Source organism: Vulpes lagopus, chromosome 3 (assembly GCF_018345385.1).
Source record: "Vulpes lagopus strain Blue_001 chromosome 3, ASM1834538v1, whole genome shotgun sequence".
Classification (NCBI taxonomy): domain Eukaryota; kingdom Metazoa; phylum Chordata; class Mammalia; order Carnivora; family Canidae; genus Vulpes; species Vulpes lagopus.
Window position 1 is genome coordinate 63283491 of NC_054826.1, and position 18908 is coordinate 63302398.

General features: G+C 42.0%; 1 protein-coding gene across 5 annotated transcripts in view; it reads right to left on the bottom strand.

Moving 5' to 3' along the window:
* Nucleotides 1-18319, bottom strand: part of KAT6B (lysine acetyltransferase 6B) — a 187789-nt gene extending 169470 nt beyond the window's left edge. The window contains exons 1-3 of one of the 5 annotated variants that reach the window (XM_041746839.1): nucleotides 18147-18319; nucleotides 7280-7349; nucleotides 3115-3992 (exon numbers count right to left, since the gene is read on the bottom strand). In XM_041746839.1, coding sequence (XP_041602773.1) covers nucleotides 3115-3735 — 621 coding nt within the window. In that variant the 5' untranslated portion in view covers nucleotides 3736-3992; nucleotides 7280-7349; nucleotides 18147-18319. Of the gene's footprint in view, nucleotides 1-3114; nucleotides 3993-7279; nucleotides 7350-17040; nucleotides 17264-18146 lie in introns of those variants that run through there. The other 4 variants (XM_041746838.1, XM_041746840.1, XM_041746842.1 and 1 more) reach the window with 4 other exon arrangements.
* Nucleotides 18320-18908: the final 589 nt, after the last annotated feature.

The following is an 18908-nucleotide window of genomic DNA, read 5'->3' on the forward strand; positions in this document are numbered from 1 at the left end:
TCCATCTCTGTACCAACAGTTGTCATTTATATCATAAATGTCCTCCCACAATGCAAACTCTACAGATTTCTAACACATCAAGAACGATGATAATCTGCCCTTTGAATATATTAGAGAAAGTCCCATATGCACAAAACCATAATACAACCAGTCTACATTCAGACCTAAGTTCAGCAGCTATAAAGGAATAATCATTAAAGTCAACAATTAGCATGGTTTTAGTATAAGAAACAACAACAAAAAAGAAACAAATATTTTCTACAGTACTAAAATATTCACATTGGCTATTTGACATTTTGGGTCCATTTGAGAATCTGACAAGATAAAAACAAAACAAACAAAAAAACAGAACAGACCCTAACCCTAGAAAAACATGTGACTACAGACGGATTTATATGGAATTTCTGGGGATCTGTGGTCTCTCTATCCCAAGCTCATTCATGGGCCCAGGTTAAGAATTTCTATTACATTTACTTAGCAAATCCACATGGTTGTAAACTATCATTTATAATCTCAAAGGGCAATATTGCATTTTTTTAAGGTTTTATTTATTTATTCATGAGAGACAGAGAGAGGCAGACACAGGCAGAGGGAGAAGCAGGCTCCCTGCAGGGAGCCCGATGTGGGACTTGATCCCAGATCCCAGGATCACGCACGCCCTGAGCCGAAGGCAGACGCTCAACCACTGAGCCACCCTGTGCCACCCAGGTGTCCTGCAATATTACATTTTCAAGGAAAAATGACATTGCAATATATAATACAAACAATACAACAGCTTTTGGTCAAATGGACTTGAAATGATATTTATTTGTTCTTTTTTAAGAATTAGATGATTAAATTAATCCTGCAGCTCATCTCCAAATTCCATTAAGAAAAAATTTTAGGATACATTTTCTCTGTTTTCTTTGTCCTATGATGATGCTAACTGGACAATATAAAAAGATCAGCATCATAGAAAGAACAGTAACAACTGCATGCTAAGCAATAAATCTGTTCTCAATCCTAGATACTTTCAGACATGAATTTTCCTTTAGACTAAAAATACTTCCATACAGATGCTGCATGAAAAAAATAATAAGGTTAGCAAGAAATGATGGGCAAGGTTAAAGAGAAGGATAGGAAAGGGGCTGTGGAAAATTTGTAGTGACTCCTATCTCAAGTAAAGATATCCCCTGGATCACAAATTTACTGAAACAAACTATGAAGTTGCCTAAAGCTGCCTGAATTAGTCCATGTACCTGGTAATTTAATTATAAAACCTTAATATACCGCAGGGTAATATACAGGTTTTAAAAACAAAGATATCCAAATCTATCAAGAAATGGCTCTGCATTCCCTTAAGGAATTTCCCCATGGCATATAAGCTTTTATAAAAATATTTAATGAGAAACAGAGGTGCTTAACATGGCTGTGTCAGACACAGGAATTAGGATTTGAGTCACTCAATATATTTTTTGAAACAAATGTTATTAAAATAATTTTTTCTTTTTTGCAGGTTTACTTACTTCTTTCTGTATGCCACATTTTCTTACAAAGAATTGAGGGCTGGTTACACAAACACAAATACCACCAAAAGATAAAATAAATTTGAGAAAAACTAATAAAATAAAAACATGATTAAGAAACAAATGCTAAGATTTAGATTAGTCTGCAGAAAGCAAATCACCTGATTCTACCCAGTTTCTGGAGCTGGGCCTCTATCAGCTCAAAGCATGGAGGGAAGCAGAATCCATCTCAAGAGCTAGCAGTATCCAAAAAGGAAAAGCAAGCCATCAGCTACACAACTTTCTTCTTAACACTTGTGTTTCCATCACTCCTAGAAATGTAGTCAATACATACAACCACCCTCTTCTAACCACAATGAAAGGCCTGAATTATTACAAACAATTTGCTGCAGCTCTACTTTGGTTTTAGTTTGGGAAGTAACTTCAATAGCTTTGAAATGAAACAAAAACCCTACTCCAATACCTAAAATTGGAGCTGTCACTTAAGGAGAAATCTCCCATGTGTGTATAAATACTACAGAAATAACATAAGACCCAAAGAAACCAAAGAGTATAAGAAAAGATACAGGATGAGACAAAATAAATATTCACTTTCACCCACTGAGAAGTGGACAATAATAAATGACTTTACAAAGGCAGGATTTGGGTCACACATTAAACCAATTCCAGGGATCCCTGGGTGGCGCAGCGGTTTGGCGCCTGCCTTTGGCCCAGGGCGCGGATCCTGGAGACCCGGGATCGAATCCCACATCAGGCTCCCGGTGCATGGAGCCTGCTTCTCCCTCTGCCTATGTCTCTGCCTCTCTCTCTCTCTCTGTGACTATCATAAAAAATAAATAAATAAATAAATAAATAAACCAATTCCAGAAATGCACAGGTTATCAGTATTAACATAACTAGTCTATAGTCTTCTTCCCTAAAAGTAATAATAAAGAGAAAAATTTACCAACTATACCTCAATAAAGCAGAAAAAAATAAATTATAAATAATTTTAAAATTTTAAAAGAGGGGGTGTCTGTCTGGGTGGCTCAGTGAGTTAAGCATCATCTGCCTTTGGCTCAGGTCATGCTCCCAGGGTCCTGGGATGGAGCCCTGTGTCAGGCTCCCTGCTTGGCTGGAAGCCTGCTTCTTCTTTTCCCGCTCCCGCTCCCTCTGCTTGTGCATACTTTCTCTCTCTGATAAATAAATAAAATCTTAAAATAAAATAAAATAAAATAAAATAAAATAAAATAAAATAAAATTTTAAAAAAGAAAAATGTACAATGGCCTTTCTTAGATTTTTAAAATATATATGGTCCTGCCTTGATGAAGGAGGAGTAAAATTATCTATCCAAGTCCCTTTAAGCACTCACCAATTAAAGCTTAAAAAACAAATGACATAATCATCATATTCAATTCTTAACTGCCCAGGGAGGAAGCCCTCCATACACGGTAAAACAATACAGAACAATTTATATTATCAACAACACATACATTTTAAAATATAAAAAAGCCTCCTGTAAGGCAAAACAGTTGATTTCATTCAACTTCACTCGGAACTTCTGTCCATATAAAATTTAACTGAAACTGTACAAGTCAGATGGGCATTAACGACCTTCTCTTCACTTACCTGGTCTTTCTCATGGGGTAGAAGGCTGACAGGTGGTAACGAGGATGGGAAAGCACTGGGATATTTGGGAGCCCCTTTGCCATCTAAGCTCCCATAATTGACCCTGTACTGCGGTCCATCTTTCAGTAACCTCCCGTTGTTCACTGCGCGTTTGGCTCCTAGTCGCAGCCGCTGCTGAAAGGCTGGGTTGTTGGTGGTGCTTGTGAGATCACTTTGACTTCTGAGATACTTCTCAATGTTCTTCAGGGAGGAGCCATTTGGCTCCTCAAGTCCTTCAATTGCTCTCCTTAAAAGTTTATTCCAATCCACATTCCGGAGATCATTGCATGATCCCCTAGATCCCTTGGTTGACTTAGGAAAAGTGCCTGGTTTAACTGATGAAAAACGCCCAGGGTTGTCTGGGTCCTTATAGGAGGCAAGGCCTTTGTTGGTGACTTTGAGAACTGAGCCATCCTGAACACTGAGTTCCAGCTGCTCAGAGACTGTCTTCTTATCCAACCCGTGGGAAGTGCTGACTGCATGGCAAATTCTCTCTTCAGAGGGCCTTTGCTTTTGCTTTTTTATCTTCTGTATAGCTTCAAGAATCCACTCTGTATAAAGTGGGTTTGCAAGTTTTACCATGGTTGACAAATGACTTCTTCAATACCAAAATTACCCATAGAGGTTCTCCTTGTATTTAACAGAACTTGAACATTTAAAAGTCACTTACAACTCAACAAATGGGCAGAATATTCCAGACCTTATTAAGCAAAACCTCACAAACATCCATCCTTAAGAGATTAAAAACAGGACACACGGGCAATGTTGATAGATGTCTATTTGACCAACGGGAAAGACTGCATTCGGGCGAAGAACATCTTTCACAAGGAAATCAAGACCTTAAAGGATAAAAAGGGGGAAAATGTTCTTAATAATGGAACTGCTAAAAATAAAAGACTCTTCAGTATTACTTTCCAGATGCAAAAGGACCACAGAAGTAATGACAGGCAGGTATTATGTAACAAAGCCACATCTAACCAGAAATTGGGTCACAGTCTGAGAAGGACTTTTTTTTAGGATTTTCACTAGTTATTTATATGAAGTCACTTAACAGGGCATTTAAAAGATCACATTTAAGTTACTTAATGGATTAACTCTTATTGAAATGAGTAAGTTTACATGAGTGGTTCAAGATAAATGTCTATCATAAACATAAAACCAACCTCAAAGAACAAGTCTATGAAACAAAAAAATCTTGTGAAAGTACAATTGACCCTTGAACAACACAACAATTTTGAGCACAGAGTCAAAAATCTAAGTATAACTTGACTCCCCAAAAACTTAACTACTAGCTTTCTGTTAACTAGAAGCCTTACCAACAACATTAACAGTTGTTTTCAACATTAACAGCACATGTTTTCTATGTTATATTATATACTGTATCTTTACAATAAAGTAAGCTTGAGAAAAGAAAATATTGTTAAGAATATCTTAAGGATGAGAAAATACATTTACAGTACTATATTTATCAAAAAAGTTCCACGTATAAGAGCACCCACACAGTTCAAACTCATGCTGTTCAAGGGTCAACTGTATATTAACCTTACTTCAAGAAATCTTAAACTTGAAAAAAAAAAAAGGCAGTAATCCTGATTCTTCTATTTCAGTTAGATATCCTATTTCCCAAGTCTCACATGTAAGAAAATTTCCCATCTCGCCACTTCCATGGAATCGTATCCGCCAAAGGGTCTGTGACACTCTCTAACCCACAGGTTGGAAAACTGAAACTAATATGGTAACTTAACCCTTCACCTTTTAAAGGAAGGTTCATACAAATCTGATTCCAGGTAAACAGTGGTATGGCTCTCTGAAAGCCTCCTGGTGAACACCAAAACCACCCTATATCTCCAATCTATATTTAGTACTCCTGCAAAGAACACCAGAAGAAAGTGCCCTGGCTGGGGAGTTCAGTCAGATCTGGGCTCCAATCTCACCTTCCACTGATAATATCCACATCTGCTCTTTTTATAGTTTCAAGTTGACAGACTCTCTTCACATGGAATTTGTCATCTAATCTGCCAAGACAATTCTATGTGTAAACTGAGGTCCAGGGGAAGATGGAATTCACTCAAGGTAACAGTCTATAGTAAACTTAAAGCTAAATGCCATTACCTAAAATCCAAGTCCTGTGCTGTCTTCACCACAGGAGTCACAACTGCCTCTGCAATCAGACTAATGATATGAATACCAGCTCTACCAACCACTAGCAGAGAAACCCTGGGTAAGTGAAGTTTCAGTTACCTTACCTGTAGGACAATAATAGTATATCCCTCACAGAGGATTGTTAAGAGAATTAAGTGAATATATCTAATATTCAACATACCATAGCTATCATCACTTCCATTCATGCAAGGTCTGTACACTTTGAAAAATATCTCATAAAAAAAATTAAATTTATCTCTGGTTATTTATTTAATGTACCTAAAAGGGAGAAATAACATCTTTCCTCAAAATGTTAGCCAGATATAATAAAAAACATAACATTTGCTCTGTTGCTGAAAAACTGGGCCACTGAACTATACTTGCTCAGTCAGCTTGAAAGAATCAGTTTAAAAAGGACTGTCCTCTTTGCTGTCAGGAAACTGTAGATTCACTCCATTTTTTTCCCCTCGGATTCAGAAACTTGGGGCTAACAGGACTGTAGAGGTCATCCTATCTAATCTCTAGCTATCCAGTAAAAGATCCCTTGTTCAATAATCTCAACAGATGGGCCATCAAGTCTTAAAATACTTCCAGGGATGGAGAACTTGTCACTTTTTGAGGCAGTTCACTCCACTGTTGGACAGCTCTAACTGTAATATATTTCTTGCTCACAAGAGCCAAAGACTGTCTTCCCAGAACTTCTATCCTCTAGTCTTGATTTCCCTAGAACAATCTCGAGAAACTCATATTAGTTATTTAATATGACAGGCCTTCAAATATTTGAAAATGAGAATCTATGGAAAACCATTAAAATTGAATTCTATTCTACCTCCAGCCCTTCTTTAGACCACTCATATTCCAATGCCTCAACACCTCCACATCACATGGTTTTCAAGTACTTCCTTCTTCTGGTTGCTTACTAGTTTGGCTAATGCCCATCTTAAAATCTGGCAGTCCAGGCATTATTCAAGCATAAATGTAATCCAATGTTACATGAACTTTCTTAACAGTGTTGCCACACAATTGACTCATGCTAAGCACACAGTCCAACTAAAAATCCCAGACCTTCTTTCAAAAATGCTGTCAAGCTGAGTCTTTCCATTTCCTTCCTTGTGCAAATATAAATGCTGGGATTTAAAATTTATTACAGTTCAAGTTCATTTTGTTGGTTTGAGTCACTCTTCCAACGTATTAGATCCTTCTGAATCTTAATTCTGTCATCTATGTCATCTGCAAACCCAAGAAGTGCTCCCTTTTGTGTCATTATATAAATCATTGAAAAAATGTTGGACTTGGAATATGGTGTGTGTTTAGGAATGAAATCACTGGCTTTCATAGTGCAACTACTTTCAAGATAGAACATGGGAATCATTATGTGTTAGTAAGTTTAGAATAGGACACATCTGGGATCCCTGGGTGGCGCAGCGGTTTGGTGCCTGTCTTTGGCCCAGGGCGCGATCCTGGAGACCCGGGATCGAATCCCACATCGGGCTCCCAGTGCATGGAGCCTGCTTCTCCCTCTGCCCGTGTCTCTGCCCCTCTCTCTCTCTCTCTCTCTCTCTCTCTCTGTGACTATCATAAATTAAAAAAAAAAAAAAAAAAAAAGAATAGGACACATCTTTCCAAAGTAAAATGGTTTAGGGCAAAATTTCATTAGAGGATATTTCACTATGTCCAAATAATTATTTCATCTTTCATCATTTACTTAGGATGAATCAACCAATTTAATTTGATTGCACAAAACACAACTGTAGGAAGCAGGAGAAAAGGTCACAGAAAAGTATCCAATATTGCAAAGGTGCTCTCAGGCATTTGGGTTACACAAGTAAATGAACATACCTTAAAATAAAAACTAATAAATACTTAAAATATACCTTCATGGCAAGCTATTACCACAATCTTTACACACAATCAAAAGAATCGTTTGTATCCCTTACCAACATATTTCAATATCTTAAAAATATAATAAGATAAGGGAAAATACCAGAATTGGAACTCCAAATGTATTAACAGTCCATGACAAAAAAGAGGATTGTCCAGATCTTCACGCAAATCTGCCAAAGGAAAAAGAGTAAATGTTAAGTTGGGCATAAAGACATCCCTCAAATTCAGAGACAGTTTATGGATCTTCACAACTATCTAATACAAATAACTGCAATGAACTTATTAGCACTTTTCACTAAAGGGTATTTAAGAACATGGAAATCAGGACGGGAAATGAAGCCCCAAAGCAGTACTTAAATTTTGTTCTTCTTTTCAGAACAAACATGTTTTCCAAATTTTAAAAATCAGGTTGTGACAGGGGTGCCTAGGTGGCTCCATCAGTTAAGCATCCAACTCTTGATCTCAGCTCAGGTCTTGATCTCAGGGTTGTGAGACCAAGCCCCCCGTTGGGCATGGAGCCTACTTTAAAAAAACAAAAACCAAAAAAAAAAAAAAAAACAAAACAAAACAAAACAAAAAAACACCAGTACTGTGTTAGAGTCTAAGAAATAATCGCATCATGGGGGAAAAAAATATTGGAATTACTCAAATAGCCAGGCAGGTGTAACATCTTGTCTGAAAACAAAAAAGTCAAGTGATGTTTGAGGCTCAGTTATTAACTTTCCAGGAAACATTCACTATTTGTCCCAAAGGTCACCTGGCATCTACATACTGACTGGATAATCAAGATATGGCCAATAACTGCACCTAAGAGAAGGATGTACCAGTTTCCACGAGAGTATGTACTGACACAGGTCACATTTTAGGACAATATTGATCATTTTCACTTCAAAGTCAAAAAAATAAATTTAAAACAACATTGTGAATAACTGCATTTTGATCTTATACAAAATCATCAAGCAACCTTAGATCCTTCTTCTCCCCACCCCCAGCCACACACACCCCACTCCTCAATTTAATCTCAAAATTAGCTCTCATCTGACACCAACCAACAGAGTTAATTAGGCAGAAGCAGATGTAACTCAGCAGCTCCATGCTACAACCAGAATCAGTGTTAAAGCGCATGCGCACACGCGCACACACACACACACACACACACACACATACACAGAGCCAGGAGAGGAACAAAATCAGTAAGTCTTTTATCTGTAGCCAATTCTCAACTAAACACATGTATATTACCTACTTTGTATATTATCCACTGCAAATGTTTTAATCTTAGGAGAGTTTGTTACTGACATCCCACTGGCCCCACTATAAATTGGTATACTCTAATAGCTTGAAAACCTTTTAATTTTAGTCTAAGCAGTATCTAACTATAAAGACAAATCTAAAAGAAAAAAAACACGTAATTTATTCAAAAGCCAAATAGGAATGCTTCCCCCCCCCCCCCGATTTGGAATTATCCATACCACTTCTCTTTTTTAGAGCACTAGGATTTGTTTCACATGTAGATAGGACATTGTATCAGAAGTACAACCCTAAAAATCATTATTCTCTTTTCATTTTTTTTCTAAAAAATTAAAGTTGGACTAAAAGGCTATCAAAAAGAGAGTGAACCATTCCAAATTAATTCTGGGGACTCATGTTACATCAAATTAAATTATTCTATTTTCTAAGGTTTTGAATCACTTTATTTTTAACTACAAAATAATATCAGTAAATTATACGGTTGTATGGATGTATTTACATCATTCATTACAAACTATTCTAAACAGATCTAGAGAAATGCTTAGTCCAACACGAGCTTTTGGCTTCATTAGTATTATATAAATATCAACACTATTCAGAAATATTCATGTCAGCATAAGAGGAGTCAAAATACCCTGGATCATAAATATCATGTGAAATCTCCTCAAGGCTCTCACTAACGTTGTGTGTTGTTTCAAAATCAATGTCATAACACTCGAGTCATGTTATAGATGAGCCAAAAACAGTGGCTAAAAAAAAAAGAAAGAAAGATTAACAATAGAGTTTACTCTTTTGTCATTCTGGGTTTTACTTGCTAAGTTATTTTTAGCTCTCTCACTTTTATATGCTCCTGGATTTTTTCACAGCCTTTTATGTAACTGAGTGAGGAACCACAAATCTTCTGAAACAGAACATACACTGCTGAAGGGAAGAGACCTTAACTTTTTTCCTTGTATAACCACCCAGCACAGACTACTGGCACACTCATTCAAAACGGTGTCCTCAGTTAACAAGTATCTGCTGTCTGACGACGTCAAACATCAATCCATACGGTGGTATTTGTTAACTTCCAAGTCCTAGATACATCTATTTCCCTGAAAATTGATACTTGAGGCCTCAACTATATGAACTGGAAGGAGAGGTTACAAATACTAATCAAAGAACAAGCAACAAAATTTACCAAGATATTCACTCTATGCAGCCCTATGATAGGTGCTAGAGGCATAAGAAGCAATTCAGAAACAAAGCACTGGTAGTTCTTCAAAAAGCTAAATAGGAAATTCCCATAAGACCTCACACTTCAACATCTAGGCATATACTCTTATGAACTGAAAACAGGTACTCAAATAAGTACACATACACACCTGTTTTTAACAGCGCTATTCACAATAGCCAGAAAATGGACCTAGACCAAATGTCCATCAACAGCTAAATGGAAACTGGGTGATGGCATTAAAGAGGGCACATGATGGAATCAGCACTGGGTGTTACCTGCAACTGATGTATCCCTGAACTCTATCTCTGAAACTAATAATATACTATATGTTAATTAATTGAATTTAAATAATTCTTTTAAAAAATAAGTAAAAAGTAAAAAAAATTAAAAAGTTGAATGGATTAACAAAAGGTGGTATATCCATGCAGTGGAATATTATCGAGTCATAAAAAGAAATGAAATACTGATACATAGTACAGTGTGGATGAACTGTAAAAACATGCTGCAAAAGAAGCCAGAAACAAAAAGTCATATATGGTATAATTCCATTTATGTGAAACCTCCAGAATAGACAAATCCACATGTAGAACATAGATTGGTGGTGTCTGGGGAGTGGAGGGATGAAGAGAAACTACTTAATGGGTAAGGGATTTTATTTTAGATTGATGAAAATGTTTTGGAACTACAAAGAGGTGGTAGTGACACGACATTGGCAATGTACTAAATGTCACTAAATTGTTCACTTTAAATGGTTAAATTTACATTATGTAAATTTCACCTCAATAAGTCATAAAAAGGGACTCCTGGGTGGCTCAGCGGTTGAGTCTGCCTTTGGCTTACGGCTCTGCCTTTGGCTCAAGGCGTGATTCTGGGGTCCTGGGACCAAGTCCCACATTGGGCTCCCTGCATAGAGCCTGCTTCTCCCTCTGCTGATGTCTCTGCCTCTCTCTCTGTCTCACATGAATAAATAAATAAATATTTTTTTAAAAAAAAAGGTCATTAAAAAATAAAAAGCACTAACCTGGTACCAACCATTTTCTGACACCTACTGTAGACCAGGCACTTTACACAGATTATCAGTACCTATACACAGATTATCAGTAAACCATAAAACAACTCTTCGAAGTAGCACTGTTACCCTGTTTTGCACAAGGAAAACTGAAACATGACTTGGTCAAGGCTTCAGACCACCAAATCATAAAGGATTTTACTTGAGATGCTAAAACCTAAACTCTTTCCTGTGTCTCCAATGGCTTTTAAATTAGCCTCCTTGGATCTCTTAAGAGAAAGTGCCTGGGGTATCACCCGCAGATGCCCCTGGGGGTTAAACACTAGGGCCACACAACTCCTTGCACCCAACAAAGGAGCTCCATTTTAAATATCCCATTCATAATGGGTTTCTCCTTAAGATTCACTTCACAGAAAGGGATCCTGGCTACAGAAGGAAAAAAGTCTGGAAACCACCATGACTTTATCTGAGTGGGTACAACACCCCTTGGATGGATGGGACACAAACTGGACCTTGAAAGACAAGGCAGAAGTTGGATAACCGCCTGGGGTTCTTTACCCAAATGAAAATTCAAATCCTTCAGGTCCAGTAAGAACTGACACCTTCTCAGAAGCTCTACATCCCTTTTGTCTATCAGGTCGCTTTTTATGATCATAGTATTTTAGCATTCATTTTCCACTTTGTATTATGCTCGTTCGTGTACTGACTTCATCTCCCTTACTAGAACTGTGAAAATTCTTAAAAACAGGATTCATGTTTGGTTTCACCTTTGCATGTCCCTAGATTTCCCAGGACCACCGCTTGAAAGTAAGAGGGGAGCTGTGCCTTTTTGCTAAGTCAATGCATCAGTGAATGAATGAAGGGAAACCAACAGAAAGCACAGGAGCTAAGCATGAAGGAGCCTAACAAAAGAGACACCAAGTCCACATGCGTGCCTAGAGCCAGTACGTGTTGAAGAGAAGAAATAAAGTTGGATTAACAAAAAACAGGCTGAGCCGTGTGAACATGACAGATGAAGTAACAGGAAGCCCGTGCAGGAGCAGTGACACAATACGGCATAGTCAAGTGCACCCACACACATGCACAAATTTGCTGAATGTTTGACTCACTCTGGCACTAGCATCCGTCCAGGATAAGCTGGAAGGAAGGATGACTGAACAAACTAAAGCAACCAGTACGTCATCTCTCCCAACATCAATCTTGTTCAACGTATATTTATGAGTCTAACTCATCAGCAAGCCCAGAGTAGGCACTCAACAAATGTTAATTGAATTGAATATTTAATTCACCATTTTTTTGGAATAATACTAAATTCTTTCTCACTACTCATTAACATAGAGTTTCCAATTCACAAGCTAATAATGTTTTCCGAGGATTTCTAAGAGGCTAAATCACCATGAAAATTATCATTTCAACTAATACATATTATATTAATTGGAAGTTTAATTTTTCATGTCATGCTCTCCTAGTTGACAATATCCTTGTTATGTCATTAAACTATAATTGTGTAAATCTGCTTCAACAAACAATAACTGAACCATCAATAAACTATTATGGCTTCCATAATCCCTAGCAAAGATTAGTTTCAACATCATCATCACAAATTAGTTGAGACATGCCCCAAATCTCCTGGTGAAGCCCAAGAATTAGGTTTGTATAGTCGTCCCTACATTTAAGTGCTCAATAGTTTCAGTCTCTAAACTTTAATCACACTGTTAGGAGCCTCACAGGAAATTTGATCCCTTGTAAAACAGAGGATTTTAGAGACAAGATGAAAAGTCATTTGAAGTCATCAGGCCTTTGGAGCCAGGGTACACTGATTAGTAATGATGATATTATAACTAAGCACTCTCACTTAAGAAATAATCAACTAAATTTAGAATGTCTTTTTTTGGCATTTAAAAATTCCTATTCAACCCTAGATTTCTTCCTAATTATAAATTAGTTTTAACCAGGCTTTAATGACAAAGACTGAGAACATATTGAGAAAAAAGAATCTGACCTCTGAATTTTAACAAGATTATTTTGAAAATACAGATCATGAGAATTCTGCATCACCTTTATTACAAATGTCTTCAAACAGAATATACTATATAGCCTGAAAACCAATTAGGGTTCTCCCTTGAGAACCCCAAGAAAATTATAGATCTATTTTTTAAAATGAACACATGTACATACAGACATGTGCATACAATTTCAAGGATTTACAGGACCTCTATCACCTATCCCAAGACTCCTTAAGGTCCACTAACTACTCTAACTTTACTTACTTTAATATAGATGGAGAAATCAATAATTTTATGGAGTTTCAAAGAAACTATGTGTGCTTTATTTTCTTAAGAAAGATTCTATTTGACAACAAAAGAGAGCACCAGGGGGTGGGGGTATAAAGTTAGAGGGAAAAGGAGAAGCAGACCCCTCACTGAGCATGGAGCCCTAAGCTGGGGCTAGAACCCTGGACCCTGAGATCATGAGACCTGAGCAGAAGGCAAATGCTTAATCCACTGAGCCACCCAGGAGCCCCTCTGTGTGCTTTAATGAGGACATGTTACATTACAAGTAAGAAAGGTACCCTCATTGGTTTTGGATACTCATCAAATCGGCTTCTGAAATCTTCATTCAATAAGGAGGTATGCTGTGATGGGACATACCTAGAGAGTTCAGGGATCAAGTCCCCACTTTGCCAGCTAACTAAACTGTGGAATACTGGACATGTTAATCAATCTAATCTAAGTCTCAGTTTTGTCCTCTGTGAAAAAGATTATACACCCCTGTTTGGCAGAACTGTTAAGAGAAATAATTGAAATAACAAATATGAAAGAACCAAAGATGGTGGCAGACACATAGCAGGAACACAATAAAATGCTAGCTCATAAAAAGAAAAAGGGCAATACAGTCAGCTGGAGACCTGTAAAATCTAATCTGGCTGAACTTCTGTCTATCTGACCATTTTCTCCTACGAGACAGGGGAAGTCAGCACCTGGTCCTTAGTTATAGTTGCAGACAAGTAAAAATTCAAGACAGAGTTCAGAATAAAGTGAACAAAAGCAAAAATAGATTTGTAATGGCAAGGATGAGGTCAAGAACGATGTATTTTACTCAAACATTTTTTTTAAGGTCAATAAAGCTTTTAGAAGAGAATACCACATAGGAGAATATCTTCTTGACCTGGGGGTAGGAAAGAGTCTTAAAACAAGACACAAAAAGCACTAACCATAAAGAAAAGACCAATAAATTTGACTCCATTAAAATTAAGAACTTCTGTTCATTAAAAGACACCATAAAGTGAGTGAAACAGCAAGCCACAGAATAGAAGTAGGCGTTTGCAACATACACATGACGAAGGATCTGTATCTAGAGTAAATAAAGAACTTCGAAATACCAATAAAAGACACAAGGCCCAATTTTTAAAATAAATAAAAAGGACAGACGTGGACAGAAATTTTACAAATGAGGAAATCCAAACAGCCAATAAATATATGAAAAGCTATTCAACCTGGTTACTAACCAGATAAATGCAAAGTTTACCAGATTGGCTCATTTGAAAAGCTAGCACATCTGAGATTTGAAGAAGACAAGAAGCAATGGAAATTCTCACAGATCACAGAAGGGAGTGTGGTCTGGTACAACACTTTGGAAAACAGTTTGGTATCTAGTCAGGTTGAAGATACGCATACCTCATGACTAGAGTGACACACAACTCATCATCCAGACACTTTTGAGAATTAAAGATGTTATATTAGTGGTTACACTGCGACAACAGGCATAAGCTAGGATAAATGGTTATAAATGGTCACCCCGCCTATGAAATAGCAATTCCATTCATAGGTGTAGGCCTTAGAGAAATATATGCATGTGTGTTACCAGTTGACGGCGACAGGAACACTCATAGCAGCTTTATTCACAATTTCCCCAAACTGAAACAACTCAAATATTCAGCAACAGTAGAACAGATGATTAAAAACAAAGAAGAAGAAGAGGAGGAGGAGGAGGAGGAGGAGGAAGAGGAGGAGGAAGAAGAAGAAAGAATTGTGCAAGATTGTCTTACAAAAAAGGTGCTTTAGAAATGCAAATTAAAGCATTTGAAGGGAAGAAAAATATCCCTTCATCCCACTTCTCCCATCCATGTAATATTACCATTCTTCAAGCAGACTGATCACTATAGCTCACACATCCCCAACTTCCATAAAACAATTTCCTTTCTGCTTACTTTATACAAATACCAGCTAGTATATGCATGTGGAAAACTGAAGGTATTTTATAGAAAACGACCTGAGAGACTGAAAAGTCACCTGTTAGGAATCCTGGCATTTAATAAAGCCAGACCAGTTGGTTAACTGGTATGTAAAAATCCATGAAGATTTCTGAAGTACATTAAAATTACTTACTAAAATTCCTCGGCTACCTTCCCATACTACCCTATTTTACCTTTCATTCACATTATGCCTTATGTCTGACAGTTTCAATCTTATCTTCACAAGATGTGCATGAGATAAGCATTTGGTATAACGGCAACAACAGAACTTCCACTCTACTCAGAGGCCTGGGTATGGCTGGTAGGCAAAACTTACTACTGACCATGTCATCACCACCAAGTCATTCCCCTAAATTCTTGCTTTAATGTTACCACCTTCCTCTAGCTTCTCTCTCTCTCTCTCTCTTTTTAAGTCATCATTTCACCTCCCCAACCTTCAACCCTAAGTCGAGGTTCTCAGGTAAAAATCTTATTCTTTACTGAAACATGCAATATTTTCCTATTCTTAAAAACATAGAAAGGTTGCCCCAATCCATTTTGATACATATGTGAAGAATTAATGGGTAAGAATGGAATGGATCGAAGTATTTTATTTCGGGGCTATCCCAGAAAACTCTGGGTTACACAAGTAAAGAAGAATGTACTTCATTTACAGTAATAACAGTAACTTTTTTGCAGCACCACAGAACTTACACTATCCCAATATAATTAATTCCCATTTACTACTTTCGCCTCCTGTCCATATACAGGAGAGTCTTTATATACTCTTTACCTTGAATTTCTTGGTACCTCCCTAAACACACTTGATACTTGGCTCATTGGTTCTTTTTTCTTATTTTCCACATCTGTAATTCGTTATCACTATTCTCTCACAACCTCTGCCCAATATTGTGTTTATCATATCCCAATGCCTTCTCCCAAATGCAGGGCTTGAACTCCTTCCTGGGGCACAGGAAACGATCTGTAATCTAGCCCCTCCTCTCCCACAACTTCCTGCAGCCTACCCGTACCAAAGTACTCACAAATTCAAAAAGACACAGTGTCCTTTCCCAAGGTAGTAAGTACTCAGGGCCTCCCCGTGACACAGACATCCAGCCCCACCTTCAAGACTCCAGCTCAAGCTTCACCCAAGAAATCCAGCCAGTCAACAACCTGGTCTCCCAAACGAACACCTTTCTTTGCCCGGGGGGCCCCCACTCCTGGCGCAGTTCACCAAATCACATTCACCCAGAACCACTGCCCAGCCCCACCCTTTTTTTTTTTTTTTGGTTACACCCGCCTCCTTTTCTCAGTCCCCTGAATCCCCCATCCCCATAAGATCTTCGGCTACAGATATTATGCTCAAGTTCTGCTCTGCTGTCTTATTATCCTTCAAGACTCCAAACATAGCCATGTCATTCCTCCATGTTTTTTTTTAATGCTGCATAGACCCCAGATCTCCTTTATAATTCCAATGCCAACGTACCCAGATACCTGCTTCCCACCCCAGCACCTGTACTTGCTCCTCACATTCCCCCAATACTTCCCCCCCAACCAGGGATCTACTCCGCACTGCGTTCCACTCCTCTCCACACCTACCACACCCAAACCCATTCTTACTGCTCCCACCTAACTGCAATCCCCCTTCCGCAGCCTCCCACCTGCCCTCACACACCCCTCAAATCCCCCTCCCCGTGTCCAGTGTTGCACCTTTCCCTCCCCTCACTCTGCACCTGCTTGCACACCTCCAGTTCTCCCTCCCACCCACCCCCTCACCAGTCTCTCCCAGCCCAGACGCTCACTGGCCCCCCACAGCTCCTACCCGGTCACTCCCACTCAGAAAACCCCTCCGAACCCCCGCCTTCCAACCACTCGAGCCCCGCCCCCTCCCGGGCATCGCCCCGCCCCCTCCACCATCGGGCCCCGCCCCTTGCCCTGGAGGCCCTGCTGAGGGGCGGGGCCTGTCCCTCCTCCCTTTTCCCCCGCCCCCTACCGTCACGCTCAGGGGCAGCCTGACCCCGAGCGGCCCCGCGGTGACCCTCGCGCAGAGGCCTGTGGGAGGGGCGTCACAAGCCCCCGGCCCCCCCCCACCTTCCGCCCCCCTCCCGCCCAGTCTCCTCCCCCTGGGAATGCGCGGGGTGGGTGACAGACCTGGCCGCGCGCCACCGCCACCGCGCCTGCCGGGGGCGCTGCCGCTGCCTGAGAAAGATGCCGCGGCTGCCGCCTGGAGGAGGTGCCGTCGCCTCCGCCACCGCTGCCGCCGCCGCCAGGGGTAGGAGCTAAGCCGCCGCCATTTTGTGTCCCCCTGTTGTTGTCGTTGACATGAATCCGACATGACACTGATTACAGCCCAATGGAGTCTCATTAAACCCGAGCCGCAGCCCCGCCCCAGCGCTGCTCCATTGGACGAGACTGCAGACACTTAGGGCCACCCGTTGGCCTGCGGGCCTGTCCGTCACGCACACACTAGCCACTCTGCAGCCCATTGGGGCAGGTTCCTGCCGGTCATCTCGCCTCCGCATAGACACACCCCTCGACCCATCATCCCCCCTCCGGAACCACCCCGGGGGCGGGTCCACTGCCAGAGCCAATCAACAGCCCGCGGGGCCCGCCTCTCCGGGGCACCTATTGGTCCAGCCCTTTTTCTCTCTCCCAGACACCGCGCCACCTCTACTTCCCCCTGCCCGCCCCCTCTACCTCTGGCCATGGATTGGGTCTCCTCGCAGGAGAGGCGTTCGGCCTCACAGGCTGCGGACGACGCCAATCAGGGGGCCCTTTCCCTCTCCCCTCCCCCACTCAACCCCAAATCCCCTAGCCCGCAGCTAAAGTTTGTGTGAGAGCTGATCGCTGGCGGCGGCCGCAGGATTTAGGGGTGGGCGCGGGCGGGCGCGCGCGGGCGGGCACGCGAAGTTAAAATTCGAGGTTCTCAGTCGCCAGCTCCCGCGGCGGAGCGCGCGGACGGGCGCGCCGCCCGGAGCGTTCCATCCCGCCCCCTCCTCCACCCTCTCCCGTCCCGTCCCGGGCGACTACTCGCCCGCCCCCTGGCTCGCATCCTTACCCCCCACACGCCCCTACCCTGCAAGCCCCAGGCCGGGTGCAGGCAGAACGATGTCGCTGCAGCCTTCCTCGCCATCCCGTGCCGAAGGGGAGCAAGCCCCTACCCGCCGGGCGTGCACCCCCCGGCTCCACACTCGCCCGTGTCTGCAAGCACGTGCACCGTTCGCCGCTGCCTCCAGCCACCCCGGTCCCCGGCTAACCTCGCCTGCAGCCCGGCCAATCGCTTGCTGCCCTTTGTTGCTGCAGCCCGGGTCTCCCCGCTGCCTTCCTCAGCCTCCGCCTCGTCCTTTGCCAGCCGCCCGGGTCCGCAGCGCCGCGCTCCCCCCGCCCGGGACCCACCGCCGCCGCCTCCTTCTCCTCCTCCGCCTCCTCCTCCTCGGCTCCGGGCTGCAGCGCACAGAGCCCGAGGCAGCGCCGCCCAGCCCCGCTCCCCCCGCGCCGCCAGCTAGCCCGCCCGGCCCGGCCGGGGGCGCAGCCTGGACCCCGCCCGCCCCAGTCCCCGCCCCGGGGGTACCTGCCTCCGCCCTGGGGGGCTCCGCTCGCCGCCCTCGGGGGAGGGCGGGGATGCCGGTGTCCGCGGGAGGGTGGGGAAGCCTGGGCCGTTTGGGGCGGGGAGTGTGCCCGCCAGGGCTGGGACTGAGAGGTGCGGTCCTCGCCAAAGCGCCCCCCCTCCCGCCGCTCCGGGCCCCAAACTTCGTCCTCCACCCGGGCCTTGCACCCTCGGGTGATCGCGACAGTTTGGGGGTAGGAGATGCCTCGGGAGCTGTGTCTACCCTGATCAGGAGGAAGAGGGAGCAGTGACATTCAGCGACCGCGGACAGGGCACGGCGGCAGCATCCTTGGGTGGGAGTGGGGATGTCAGACGCGGGCAGGAGGGGGAAACTGCCCCCTCCAGATACCCTCTCCCGGCCTGCGAGGAGCTGGAGAGCTCAGAGCTGCGTTCTGAGTGCTTTCTTGGGCGG